The sequence below is a fragment of the Euprymna scolopes genome, chromosome 29 (assembly GCF_053919585.1).
Source record: "Euprymna scolopes isolate OS-2025 chromosome 29, ASM5391958v1, whole genome shotgun sequence".
NCBI classification, from domain to species: Eukaryota; Metazoa; Mollusca; class Cephalopoda; order Sepiida; family Sepiolidae; genus Euprymna; species Euprymna scolopes.
In genome coordinates, this window is record NC_136510.1 from 99,700,932 (window position 1) to 99,716,761 (window position 15,830).

Below are 15,830 nucleotides of genomic sequence, written 5' to 3' on the forward strand. Positions count from 1 at the left end.
AAGGATAGGTTACTTTCGTGAGAGAGAGAGAGAGAGAGAGAGAGAGAGAGAGAGAGAGAGAGAGAGAGGAAGGGAAATACAAATCTATAGATAGACGGACCGCTTGTCTAAATACATACACAGCCACACTGTTCCTTCTGTTGGGGATGGCGTGCTAGACACGTCTTTGCTGCTTGAAGTTTCGCTAGCTAAAGAGACAGATTTTGTCAACTTCCTTTCTGGAGTCACTTCTGATCCGTAGGTGTCACTCAACCTTGGCGGACTTTTATTATATTTTCACTTAAACCATTATACACTCGTCAGGAATATAAGTTCTGTTCGTTTGCAAACAAAACCACTCGAACGCTAATGTTTTATTAAAAAAAAAAGTGGTATGGTCATAGAAAATATCAGAAGGGTAGGTTACTTTTGTATATATATGCCTGTCTAGCCGCACTGATGAGCTGTGAAACAGCGAAACAGTACTGTATGTGGATGACTATAGTGCTCCTCATCTTGAGTTGAGCATATTGAGAAGTGAAACACGAATTACCATTAGCATATAAGCGACGCTCTTTGTGTAAACAAATCGAGCGGAGGTATTTCAGACGATATCAAAACATCGTTAAACTCACTACTCGTTCAAGCAGCCGCCAATAGCGTAATGGTTAGGAGCCTTGACTGCCGTACAAACGGTCGGGTTTCAATCCTGGCTTGAGGTAGTTGCCTGTCTAGCCGCACTGATGAGCTGTGAAACAGCGAAACAGTACTGTATGTGGATGACTATATATATATATAAATATATATATATATATATATATATATATATATATATATATATATATATATATTATTCTATTTTGACCCCAAACAAGACACAGTGCAACTTTGAAGTAGGAGGCTACCATCTGGGACATAAGTTGCAGGGATATTATGAAGAGAGGTGGGCAGCAAGATGTCTGTTCACATTACACTTGAACTTCCGCATGTCAGTACAGTTGGGAAAGCAGAATCTTGGAAGGAGAGGATTCCAAAGTCTAGCAGTTTTGGGAAGAAACTATTGGAATAGAAGGCTTTCTTACACTTAGGGATCTCTACTGTGTAGGGGTGGGATTTAGATGCGTGTCGGGTTTGTCGGGGGTATTTAAATCGAGGGGGTACAAGTGCTTGTAGTTCGTCGGAGCATTCACCATTAAAATACTTGCAGAGAAATGATATAAGAGCAGGAGAGAGAGAGAGAGGGGGGATAGCGAGAGAAACAGACACGTGCTTTAATGGAATATGTTGCAATATTTTTAATACATAATGGGGGGGGTATGCTCCCTGAAAGTTGGGAGATTCTATGTATAAACGCTGCCGATAGGAACTGACAAATCAAATTAATTCACATTCTGTAATCAACCAATCAGAAACCAGAATTGCTCCATAAAAACTGAATCCTTTAGCATTCCAACACATAATTTTCTTGTATCAACACGAGAAGGATCTTTTGCGCTTTGCTTGCAAAATTCTGGAGTTCATAACCTGCACAGAACAGCTGTCCATTGAAAATTCTTCATATCCAGGACTTGTACAGAATAGTTACCCATTGGAAACGCTTCTGAAATTAAACATGGCTTCCAATTCAAGAGAATATACTCTGACGAACTCGTTACACTTGTGACCCTTTGATGTGAATACCTCCGACTAACTCGACAGACAGCAAAATCCAACCCCTTCACTGTTGAGGTTTCTAGATGCCAGGAAGCTTTCTATTCTGATAACGTCTTCCCTCAAACTTCTAAAGTTTGGAATCACCCTCTTTTTAGTTGCTTCCTTAACTGAAATAAAATGCAGAAATTTAAATGTAATGTAAACAGACATCTTGCTGCTCAACTCCCTACATAGTGCACCTGTAGGTATAATCCTAAATATTAACTCCTTGATGCAGTATACCTTGTTTGAGACGAATTAGTTTTTTAAGAAATTAATAGATAGATTGAAATGATTTAGTGTGAAATCTCGTAATTTTGGTAAAAAGTTTGTTTTTTTCTATATTTTCAAATATTTATGCATAGTGTTTGGTTTGGTTGGTTTGTTTTATAGCATATCAACCTTTTTTTTCAGGTTACTTAATGCCAAATCCGGTCATGCTGGTAAAAATGTATATACTTCAATTTCTTTATATCTTAAAATATTTAATCAAGCATGTTTGGTTTAGTTGTTTTGTTATACTGTATATCAACATTTTTCACATGATTTAATGTCAAATCCGGTCATTTTGGTGAACAGTTTTTATGCTTCAAGTTCTTTATATCTTCAAATATTTATTCGTGGTGTTTGGTTTGGTTGTTTTGTAGAGGGAAATTGTTGTTTTTAGCTTTGAAGAACATAATTAAATTTTGCAAAATAAATTAAAAAAACAAACAAACAATAACATCAATGTTTATGCATTTTAGGTCAGGAAACCGATATCTTCAGACAGCGTAATCTGATAGTATACCAGGTGAATATTAATTACAGTAAGACAGTTGGCCTTAAAAGGTGAACAAATTATTTTAAACTCACAAATGTAAAATCACTAAGATTCTTAATTTATTATTTGATTCAATTTCGTGCGATCCGTTATATAAGCTCACTATTTCTTGTAGTTGTTTTGTTTTACGGCATATCAACCTTTTTCATGTTATTTAATGTCGAATCCAGTCATTTTGGTAAAGGTTTTTAGGCTTTAATTTTTTTATCTTTTCAAATATTTATTCATAGTGTTTGGTTTGGTTATTTTGTTTTACGGCATATTATCCTTTTTGTGTTATTTAATGCCGAATCCAGTCAGTTTGGTAAAGGTTTTAGGCTTCAAGTACTTTATATCTTAAAATATTCATCCATGGTATTTGGTTTGGTTGTTTTGTAGAGAAAAATTGTTGTTTTTGTTTGAGCTTTGCAGAACATAATTAAGTTTTGCAAAGGAAAAGAAAAAAAGCAATAATATATATATATACAAATAAGATAAATATTTGGTGCATTTAAGTCACGAAACCAATATGTTCAGTCAGCCTGATCTTGTAGCAGTAGGATTTAATTCTGAAAAACTACTTATTGTAAACTATTCATGAAACACTAGTTGCTGTTTTTATCCAGACATGGGCATAAATGAATGGTTCATATAATTCCCAATGGTATTTGTAAAAATATTGAGGTCTAAACGCAAGTAACCTTACTCAGTCATCTTTCGCAGCAAATTCTGACAAACTTGATTTGCAATTAAATGTAAATGGATCTACATTTATTTGTTATCATGTACTTATATCGGTGTAATTCGTGTCTTCATTACACGACCATTGCTTTTTTCACCTCACTTACAGCATGGAGGATTGGATCGTCAATTACATAAGCAGGCAATCCTGTCCTCCACACATGCACATTCGTGAAGCAACAATCAGATAAAAATCTAATGGACGCCTCCCCCATAGACCAATTTTTCAATTTCGACTCCGTAACAGCACTTTTTTCTGCAGGTTTGAATACCATATATACCAAATTTCAAGTCTGTGATCAAAAATTGGTTGAGTATATAGGTTGAGAGTTGTCCTCTCACACACACACACACACACACACACACACACACACACACACACACACACACACACACACACATTCTCACTTTTATAGATATATAGATAGGTAGATTGTTTTATTATCTCTTAAATGGTTAAATGGAGTTTAAAAAAAAAAGGAATTGAGTTTTCTTTTTTTTTAATTTTCTTTTCTTTCTTTATTCGTTTCTAGGAGCCACTGGAGATCGTCTTAAAGAAGCATCTAAAATCAACCTTTCACTGTCTGCTCTGGGCAACGTCATCTCAGCTCTGGTGAATGCCAAAGTTAAGCACGTTCCTTACCGTGATTCCAGACTAACCAGGCTTCTGCAAGACTCTTTAGGAGGCAACACAAAGACCTTGATGGTTGCCTGCCTCTCTCCTGCAGACAACAACTACGATGAGACACTGAGCACTTTGCGCTACGCCAACAGAGCCAAAAACATCAAGAACAAACCGAAAATCAACGAGGATCCCAAGGACGCTTTGCTGCGAGCTTACCAAGAGGAGATTGATAAGTTGAAGGCGTTGCTTATCGGACAAAAGTTCCCGCAAAATGGTGAGTACAAAACATTTTTTATGAAACGAATAAGAATAAAGTGTGAAGAGTTCCTGAGGCAATATGAGACATGTTTTTTTTTTTTTTTTTTTTGTCGTTTATTAATGAATAGCGTCAGTCACAGTCGACTGTGACTTTGGATTTGACTCTTACCTATGGATTAGCAGGACTACTCGGTTTTGCTCAGGACTACATAAAATTAAATACAAGTTAAATAATGTTGTAACATCTTGATTTTAAAATTTCTGTCTCCCCTTTCTTTCAAGCCGTCTCTGTATATTTCTCTTTTTCCCCCTCTCCTTCTTTTATCATCGTTTCCCGTAACTCTCTCTTTATCTTTCGCCTAGCCTAACTCATTCCTCCCCCTCTCTCTCTCTCTCTCTCTCTCTCTCTCTCTCTCTCTCTCTCTCTCTCTCTCTCTCTTGTTTTACTGTGCTGAAAAAAAATATAATGCAACATTCCAGCAGCCTCATCACTTTTATGGTTCCTTTGCCTTTTTGGTTCAGATACGGCATTTTAGTGAGGAACAAAGTGTAGTATCTCTCTATATATTTACTAGCCTGGGTGCCCGGGTGTTTGGAGGTGTGTGTTGAGCAAAAAATAAAAATAAAAAAAAAGTGGTAGAAGGCAGGCAAGCTCGAACCCATACCGCGAAAGAGGAAAAGAACGTGGAGAAAAAAAAGTGACGTCTTTGCCGTTGCATCCATCAGCAAACCGGAAGTGGCAAAGGTTTAAATTCAGGCTAGTCAATCGAAAGCGGGGATGACTTTCGAAAATATTGGCGAAAACAGCGACCCCCTCATTGTAGAAAAATGCCCAGTTGAGGATTAAGGAATTAATGTTTTTAGCCAATTTTTCGATATTTGTCGTCCAAAGGGTCGAGCTTCAAAACGATATCAATCTGGTGAAAATCCTTTGCCTCTGTCGAAAGTTTTAGGCAGACATACATACATACATACATACATACATACATACATTTAAACAGACAGGTGAGATTTATATAATAGATAATTCAATAAAACTTTTTCAAATTTGAGGTTAACTTAAGTAGGACAGCTCCTGGAGTGAATGTGGTATTATAGTGACTGAGATAATTCTAGTTAAGAGGAGGATAAACAATTTTAATTATTTGTAACCAAGGATGACTAACGACACCTATTATCCTTACACTTTTGATTGGGCTTGTGCCTAATTTGTTCAGTTTGTATTTTTTTTTTATTTTGTACAAATATTTCAAAGTGTAGTTCCCAGCATTCCAGCAACCTAATAATTTTATGGTTCCTTGGCCTTTTGGCTAAGATCAAAGTGTAGTATATGACTTTAGATTTGGCTATTATATATGGACGATGTACTGGATGATTGCTATCTCATATGTAAAATTATTTTGTCGGATTTTTTTAAGTCAAACACATGGATATTTGATTTAGGCTCGTCTATATTTTCGTTTTCTTTTTTTTTTTTCCTTGCCATAAGTATATATTTTTTGCTTCAGTTCTTTTTTAAGAAAATACTGATTCCGCCTAAGAAATCTGTTAAAGTGGAGATGTTTTTTTCTTTTGTTACTGAAACAAATTAAAAGAAATATATAGTTTGAATCAACTTTAAACTCTGAATAATTTATTGGGTGACCGCCACATAATATGTAAAGTTATCTTCATTTATTTATTATGGGCTATTATCCTCATCTTTTAGTTGTTATTGTTTCACGATGTTTCGGTCAACTATTCCTCTGGCCTTCATCAGGTTGATGGTGTGTGTGAAAAGTCTCTACCAAACTCCTCTCTGAATATTTGGTCAACAGATTTGGAATTTGATATATATAGTATTTGGACCTGTAGCACATTTTCGATTTAGTTTTTAACCTTTTAAAATAGCTACTAGTGAGTCAAAATTGAAAAAAAAAAACACAGTTGACCATGGCAGGGGTAAATCAACTATTTTCTGAGCATGCGTAAATATACATTCTTAGCTTTAAGTCTTAATTTTTAGCCTTTTTTCTAGCCATCTAGCCATAGCTTAGACGGTATTGATGAAGGCTAAATAAATCTAGCGTTATGTCAGCTTCTGTTGACATAACCCAACACAATCCCAAACAACTCCATCAAAATGACACGACACGATCCTAAACACGTCCATGGATACGATCCCAATGATGCACAACTTTGACAAAAATAAATGCTAAATAATCTGCGCTGAATTTTTTTGGTTTTGATTGTAGTTTATGGCACCAAAGTAATTTTTTTGTTAAACTTTTGAAGTCATTTTTATATATATTAGGTACAATGTAATAGAGAATTTGCTCTATATTAATAAGTACGAAATCTGCATAAATGAAAATATGATTCACATGCGTGAAAGCACTCAAGAATGATGTGTCAGTATCTTAGGCAAGACTACCTACAGCGAAAATGAACTCATACAAGGGCTATAAAAAGATACGTTAGAGTCATTCAACAAGTAACTGCCAAGGTTGCTCTGGTACCGTGTTGTTTCAATGGAGTTGTTCGGAATCGTGTCATATCATTTCAATGGAGTTGTTCAGGGTCATGTCAGATCGTTTTGACGGAATTTCTCAGGATCATAGCAACGGAGTTGTTCGTGATCGTATCGAATCGCATCGACGAAATTGTTTGGGGACCCTGCCAGATTGTGTAGACAGAATTGTTCTAGACCGTGTTCTGTGTTGAGTCATGTAGATATTTCATTTGTGCTGTATATAAAATATTTATTTCCCCAGCTCCCCACATCATGTATATGATTTTGGATTTTTAAGTATCTTAAAGAGATTTTGTTTTAGTGTTTGTTACTAGTTAAGTTAAAACATATGTTAGTAAGGTTCAGAGTTACCACATCCTTTTTTTGGGCCTTGTGCCACATTTCATCTGTTTTTATAACATATCATATGAATACATATGTTACTTTGGTCCAAAGTGTCCCCACTTTTTTATTTTTATTTTTGACTGTTGAGGTTTCTCTGGTACCATGTCTTTTTGTCAAAGTTGTGCGGGATCGTGTCAGGTTGGTTCGACGGAAGTTTTGTGTTGTTGCCCAGCTGACTTGACGGTTTTGCAGTCGTGCTGCCGTATGTGATAAAAAATTTTTTATTTCTTGTCTATTTTCCCTTGTGAAGCCACATATAACATCTTATTTAAGCGCATATTAGGATCGAGCAACGCCAAGCGGCCTGCTAGTAACCAAAATACCTAAGAACCTTTATTCAATAAATAAGCAAAATAAAATAATATGTAAAAAAAAAAAAAAAGAAATAAAAAAATAATGTGGATATTACTTTATTTTATTGTTTTTCTTAGAGTTATGTTTGGAACGTTCGCAATGTTTTCTCTTGCATAGTATACCAGCCTTGCAAGTGAACAACCGCTATCAGGCATGAACCTTTAATCTTCTAAATGAATATTTATCCCCTTATCTGGTTACTTTGCAATTCGCTGTACAACCCAATTAATCAATAAGCCAGAAATGCTTCCTTTTTTCCCGTTGTTGTTGTTGTTGTTGTTGTTGTGACTAATTTTCCCCCTCCCCCTGACTAATTGAAACCTTTTCTTTTTTTTTGTACAGCAGAAGCAAAAGGAAAAAAAAAAAGCAAACTATTATTTCTTTACTTTGTGCAGAAAGAATTCAATTATTTTATTTCTGCTGGTTAGTTCATTATCAGCTAACAAAGAAAAGCACGTAAGAGTGCTTAATAACAAACCTAATAAAGAATTATCTCCCTTTCTCTTTTTCTTATTTATTCTTACCTTTCCTATTATCCGGTCATATAGCGAACCTGCAGGGAAGCTGAACGTATGAATCCATGAATGATAATCTGGATTATCGCCCGAGTTATCTTGACTGAGATGATCTCATGATTCAATTTTGAAATCAGAATCAAAATCTTATAACTTTCAACCTTGATAGAAATCGACCTGGATGACCTTGAAGAGTTCTTACTCAAGGGAGATAATCGTCAAACTTACGACATTACTGCTGATTGGTGAATATCAACCTGGATTACCTTGAAGTTTGAGTTTAGTTTAATAAAATGATAATAGCATAAGATAGCTTATAAAATGTTAATCAGCTTAGAATAGTTTTCTAGAATCCAAGATCACTTCAGTTATCTACATACTGAAAAGTTCTTATTCAAGAGAGGTAATCGCCAAACTTATGACATTAATGCTGCTAAATATCAACCTGGATGACCTAGAAGTTTGAGATTAGTTTAATAAAACAATAATAGCTTATGAGATGTTAATCAGCTTAAAATAGTTTCTTAGAATCATAGATCACTTTAGTTATTTAATGACTGGAGAGTTCTTATTCAAGGGAGGTAATCGCCAAACTTATGACATTACTGCTGATAAATATAAACATGGATGACCTTGAAATTTAAGATTAGTTTAATAAAAGGATGATAGCATAAGAGGTTATTAATCAGGTTAAAATGGTTTCTTAGAATCATAGATCACTATAGTTATTTACAGTCTGGAGAGTTCTTATTCAAGGGAGGTCATCGCAAAACTTATGATATCACTGCTGATTGTTGAATACCAACTTAAATGACTTTGAAGTTTGAATAAAAAAGCATAATAGAATCACATGACGTATATTGTTCAATTGAGAATTGTTTTGTACAGTAATATGGGTGAATACTTATTTACTTACTGAACGGTTTAACATCTTTTGATCATAACTGCTGAGGTTCAACTCCTTCTTGTCATACGACAAAAAGAATTTGAAACAAGTTTCTTTAAAGCAAAGTTTTAAAGCTGGATACCCATCCTAATATAACATAGTGTGGACGCAAATGCATGCAAAATGACGCCATTGGTATGGGAAAATAAAGACTTTAAAAAGGAGATTATGTTATAGACGAATCAAGGTGTGTGAGTTTGCTCCCTATAGACTCGAAAACGACTGAATCAATTCTTATGAAATTACACACGAAGGTGCTTTATCTATCTGGCAGTGTTCTTAGATTGGCTTTACATTGGAATGTCTTCGATAAGTATTGATAATAATCCGATAAAAAAAAGAAACGGGCGATTTTGACCAAAGTTAACAGCTTATACAGCCTAACATTACAAGTTCAGTTGAGAAATTTTATTACCACACAAGCCGAAAAGCTCTCTGTATAAAATCAACAGTAGGTTCTTTTATATGACATGGTTTCTGTTTAAAGCACAATTGAACCATGATACTTGACCTGTTCATTTTAAACTTAAATTCAAGTCATTGTTACCACACAATTAGTAAGGCCAGGTATATAATATCAACAGTAGGTTCTTTGATATGACAGGGGCGTGTTCGAAATGAATATTCCTTCAAATTAAAAACGGCGCTCTCTATTTAAAAGTTGCTGCCATTTTGATTTTTTTTTTCAACTGGTTCGTGAATTAAAAAAAAAATTTTTTTTCTTACAAACTACTTAAAAATAATAACCAATGAACTTTTCTACCATAAAAGTAACTTTTATTGACTATGGTAACATTTATTTCTTGTATATTTATATTATTATATATATAACATTTTCTCTTTGTAAGGAAACATCATTTTGTTGGTCACTCTTGGCTACAAATGAAAACAAAGTTGATATAAAAAATATATTTTCGCGAAAATTATCTCAATTTTCATCATAATTTGCTTAGGGTAAAATTTTTGAGTATCAAAACCTATCTCTTTACAACGCCCTCCTTTTCATAACCTATCATACTTTCATCAATCATAGTCCATTTTCTGTAGGCTGTTTTTGAACCCAGTCAATGACGAGTACTTCTGCTAGTATATATATATATAATATATATATATATATATATATATATATATATATATATATATATATATAATGTGTGTGTGTATAAAAGACACACGAAAAGTATAACAGTTTATAACTTTTTTTTAATTTGTTTTCTATTGGTGACGCGCAGGAATAAAAAAATATTATGAAAAAAATGAAAAAAACTTTTTTTACAAGTACAAAATTTTCGACTGATCCTTCGGTCTTCATCAGTGTAGTGAAATAATTTACATTCTATATATATATAATATATATATATATATATATATATATATATATATATATATATATATATATAATATATATATATTTGTTATTGTTGTTATTTCAAGCGATAAATACGGTTGATATTGGCTTCGCTTTGAAGCTCATTTTTCTTTTTTATTTACTTAGAAAGTAGCCCTTTAATTTGTTTGGACGTATATAACATTTTTATTTATTTATTATTTTATTTATTATTTTTAAAAACAGTATTGTTTTTAAAAATAATAAATACTATATATATATATATATATATATATATATATATATATATATATATACGAGCAAACAGTTAATAAAACATATATATATTATTTAAAATATAATACTTTAGCATGACCTGTGTACCAGTGTTGCATAGGGAAAGTATGGCACAAAACCAGAACAGATTCGATAAAAAGCCCCCCCCCCCCTCCCGTGTAAAATTAAACTATGGAAGTCAGCCCTGGAAAATAGCTGGCACTGGCGGCCGTGGCCAAAATAAAATCATCTGGCTTCCACTGTCAGATATTGTCTGGCAGTGGCAGCTAAAAGTCACTGGCTGTCATTGTTTGCACTACAAGTTACTGATGATTAGTGTTGGGTTGGGGTGATTACTTGTGGGTACTGGTGAACACTGGATGTCTTTGCAAATGGCAGTCATTGGCAGCCATGATCAGTGTTGGCACTTATTGGACTGCTCTGAACTGAAATCGTCTGTCTTCAACAATCGGGCATTGTTGACGACTGGCTGTCACTGGATGTTTGTGGCGGTACTAGTGGTTAGTGCTGTTTTGCATTTACTAGTAGACACCGACTGTTTTTTCAACTATCATTGTCGGTTTCCAGTGTTCATTGTTGGCTATGACCAGTATCGGCCTCCACTGGACTCCTCAGAAATGAAATTGTCTTCAGTGGTGAGATTCTGCACTTGTGTGGCTTTAAACTGTTAATTTTTTAAATTTTGTATTTCATATCACTAGTGTTTACTATAAATGGTGAACTTTCTATTACTTAACATATACACGCTCGATTGGCGTTTCTACTGTGTCGGATATTGAAAACATTATACAACATCTGAAAGAAGATGCTGCATTTCCCTGATGAAGATTCTGGTATGAATCGAAATATCGAATTTAATTGTAATAAATATGTTTATTTATTTAATGAGATTCTGCACTTGTTTGGCTTTAAACCGTTAAATTTTGGAATTTTGTGCGTGTGGTGCGTGTGTGTATATATATATATATATGTATATATATATATATATATATATAGAGAGAGAGAGAGAGACCAATTCTGATTTTAATATAACTTTCTTTCAGAATATATGCGAACATACACACACACACACACATATATATATGTGTGTGTGTGTGTGTGTGTGTGTGTGTGTGTTGGAATATAGACTTTTGTTATGTATTTGTTATATATATAAAGTATTATCGTTCGTGTGTGTCTGTGTACAACTCTCCTACAGCCCCACTACTGGACCGATCATGATAAAACCTGGCACAGTGATATTCACTCACCTAGGAATGGTGCACACCATTTTTCAAGATCAAGGTCAAAGGTTAAGGTTGGGACTTTGCTAGTATATATATATATATATATATATATATATATATATATATATATATATATATATATATAAGCACTTATTATAAGCTCTATTTCCTATTTGGTTTTATGAAGCTTTTACATCTGGTTGAGATTACTTTATAAATATTAACTCTTTAATATTTATAATATACCTTAGATTTTCCATCTTGGATTATCTTGCTAAACTTAATTGTAATTCTTATTTCATTATATATATATATATATATATATATATATATATATATATATATATATATATACTAGCATTTTAGCCCGGCGTTGCCCGGGTGTTTGGAGGTGTATGCTGAGCAAAAAAAAAAAACGGTCAATTTTTTAAACTTTGCCCCCTATTATGACCCCTTGAAATTTATTGTTTTGGATCAACTAAATTTATTAAGTTAGATCCATGTCCAAGGAAACTATATCTAAAATTTCAAGTGTTTAGACCCAAAATTGGCGGAGGAGTTTGGTAGAGTTCTCAAATGTCAAATCGTTGAACTTTGACTCGTTAACAGCCAAATTTTTGGCCGAAAACCGATCACATAAATTTTCCCAAATCTCAGTACCCTGTATATCGAATTTCGAGTCTGTAGACGAAAAAATTGACAGAGTTATTACGTGGGGAAATGTACACACCGACACACAGACAGGCAGACACTTTCACTTTTATAGATATATCTTGCAAGAACGTGTTATTAAAATTAGAACTGGTCGATCTATTGACTCATGCTCATGTATAAGGAGTATGCATTGCTGTCATTGCTTTTATTTTGTCCACTTATCAGTGGCACCAATTCAAACAAAGTTGCAATATGGCCGCCATAAGAAAGAAAGAGGGAGAGAGAGAGAGAGAAAGAAGTGAGCCTAGAGCATGTTGATTGGTTTGCTTAAGCCTAGTACACGTACCATGTTAAGAGTAATGTCAACAAGAGCGAATGTAAAAGAAGAACAGATGCGGCCATTCAATCTGAATATTTAGTGATTAAAATGCTATCTTAAGCTTATGTCGGACAGACGTGAAACGGACAAAGGAAAATGCTATTTTAAATTGAAATTAGACGGACAAAGGAAAATACTATTTCAAACTTAAATGGGAAAAACAAAGCAAAATGCTATTTTAAATTAAAATTGAACAGACAAAGGAAAATGTTATTTTAAATTGAAATTGAACAGACAAAGCAAACTGCTATTTTAAATTGAAATTGAACAGACAAAGCAAAATGCTATTTTAAATTGAAATTGAACAGACAAAGCAAAATGCTATTTTAAATTGAAATTGAACAGACAAAGCAAAATGCTATTTTAAATTGAAATTGAACAGACAAAAGAAAATGCTATTTTAAATTGAAATTGAACAGACAAAGCAAAATGCTATTTTAAATTGAAATTGAACAGACAAAGGAAAATGCTATTTTAAATTGAAATTGAACAGACAAAGCAAAATGCTATTTTAAATTGAAATTGAACAGACAAAGAAAAATGCTATTTCTAACATAAATGGGACAAACAAATAAAATGCTATTTTAAACTAAATCAGACAGACAAAAGAGAATGCTATTTCAAACTTAAATGAGACAAAGCAAAATGCTATTTCAAATTGAAACTGGAGAGATAAAGGAAATGGGGCAAACAAATGAAATGCTATTTTACACTAAAATTAGACAGACAAAGAGGAATGCTATTTCAAACTTAAACGAGACAGACAAAGCAAAATACTATTTCCAATTAAAATTGAACAGACAAAGAGAAATGCTGTTTCAAACGTAAATGGGACAAACTAATAAAATGCTATTTTAAACTAAAATTGGACGGAAAAAGAAAATGCTTTTTTTAAACTAAAATGAAACAAACTAAACTATTATTTTAAACTTAAAGAGGATAGATAACATTAAATGCTGTTTCAAACTTAAATGAGACAAACAAAGGAGAATATTATTTTAAACTTGTGGGACAGATAAATAAAAATACTATTTCAAACATAAGTATGACATACCTAAGAAAATGCCATTTCAAACTTTAGTTGAAAATGCTATTTACGAGTAAGGAATGTTATTTTAAAATTACATGGGACAGACCAAGTAAAATTCTATTTCAATAAAAATTCGATTTCAAACTGAAGCATGGCTGACCGACAGACAAAACCGTTTATGTCGGTGTGATGATTCTTTCCGTATATTTTGTCATGTGATTGAAATAAGAAACGAATGGCATTTTTCAATTAAACCTCGAGAAATCGGCCTTATTCTTCAGATGATTCAACCGAGAAATGAAACATCTTTCAAATCTGTTTATTCACCCTTTTTTTTACCTCCCCTTTTTTAACCTCCCCTTTTTACCCCCCCCCTCTCCCCTTTATTTGCGACGGTTTAGAATGACAATCTGAACATGATGACTTTGCAATGAACTTGACCAAACCATGTCAACATTTTATTTTCTATTCTCTATATTTTTACAGCTGTAGAAACATTCCTACATTCTTATTAACGGTCGATACATCGATACATTTGTCAATACATTCTCTTATACTCATACACTTAAACATCTGCTCTTAGACTTACATACATACGTATGTACATACGTATATATATATATATATATATATATATATATATATATATATATATATATATATATATATATAAGAGCAAATAGTTAATAACACATATTAAAAACACTTTAAAAAAGAGTTAAAAACATATTAATCTGAAAAGGAAACACTAGAAAAGTGGATAGTCCTAAATCTGCGGAGTTTCAAAGAAATACTTTCCTTCTCATCAGAGGGTAGGAATTAGCAAAATGCGGGATCGGATTTTGCATACAAAAATATTTGATGAAACTGCAAGTAAGTCAAAGATCTTACTTGATAATAAAAAGTGAAGCAGAGGGAATATGGTGAAAAAAAAAGATGATCTCACGTGAATGGATAGTCTGGTGAAAGGTAAATTATCAACTGACGGTAAAATCCAAAAATATAAATCCAAAAAAGTTAATTAAAATTCCATTCGCACAAGTAAAATTCAAGGAAATCACGTAATTAGAAGAAGGTCCAAAATAATCCAAAAGGCCGAAATCCATGGAATAATTCACAAATATGTACAAGTTAAAGGGAGGAAAATTCCAATAATATTAATAAAAGAAAAATAAGATAAGCGTTTGACACGGCTGCCGAGACAAAATATAATTAAGAAAAATTTATTTTATATATATATATATATATATGTGTGTGTACGTAGGTATGTATAAGAGTACACACACACACACATATATATGTATGTATAAGAGTACACACACACACACACACACATATATATATATATATATATATATATACATATGTATTGTACTGTATGTGGATGATTATATACACATACAGTACTGTTCCGTTGTATCACAACTCATCAGTTTGGCTAGACAAGCACCTTTCCCCAGCAGTGGATCGAACCTACAACCATCGAGTTGACAGTCGGCAGCTCTACCCACATGACTACGAATTGGTGCACGCAAATGTCCCTCATCGAGTGTATATTAAAGACGCACTTGCCCATCACTTCACAGTGCTCAAACTGCTAGTTTGTTTACAAACAAACGGACATTAATGCATATATATTTAGTTTGGTTTAGTTTGGTTGTTTTGTTTTACGGCATATCGACACATTTTGGGTTAATTACTGCTGAATCTAGTAGTGTTATTCATGTTGCATTCAAGTTTTTTGGCAGTCAGGTGGTGTGTGCATGATGCTATATTTCGGGATGTCTTCCCTTCCTCAGGTGTGTGTGTGCAACTTTCAAACGTGCATATATATCTTATAGACTAGCCTGGGTGCCTGGGTGTTTGGAGGTGTGTGTTGAGCAAAAAAAAAAAAAGTGGTAGTAGGCAGGCAGGCAGGCTCGAACCCGTACTGTGAAAAAGAAAAAAAAATAACTAGTTTGTAGTGTTTGGTTTGGTTGTTTTATAGTGGATTTTGTTGTTTTTGTTCTCTGCACTCCAGAACATGAAAGAGATTTGCTATTGGAGAAGAAAAAGGGTTACAGTATTAATGTTTGGTACATTTTAAGTTAGGAAGCCAGTCAAGTAGTT

At 33.3% G+C, this 15,830-nt stretch overlaps 1 protein-coding gene across 1 annotated transcript in view; it reads left to right on the forward strand.

The window, feature by feature from the left end:
* The window catches only part of LOC145252797 (osmotic avoidance abnormal protein 3-like), a 2,582,558-nt gene that overhangs the window by 789,586 nt on the left and 1,777,142 nt on the right, over positions 1-15,830 (forward strand). Inside the window, exon 6 of the mRNA XM_080112744.1 lies at positions 3,748-4,113. Coding sequence (XP_079968870.1) covers positions 3,748-4,113 — 366 coding nt within the window. The remainder of the gene's footprint in view (positions 1-3,747; positions 4,114-15,830) is intronic.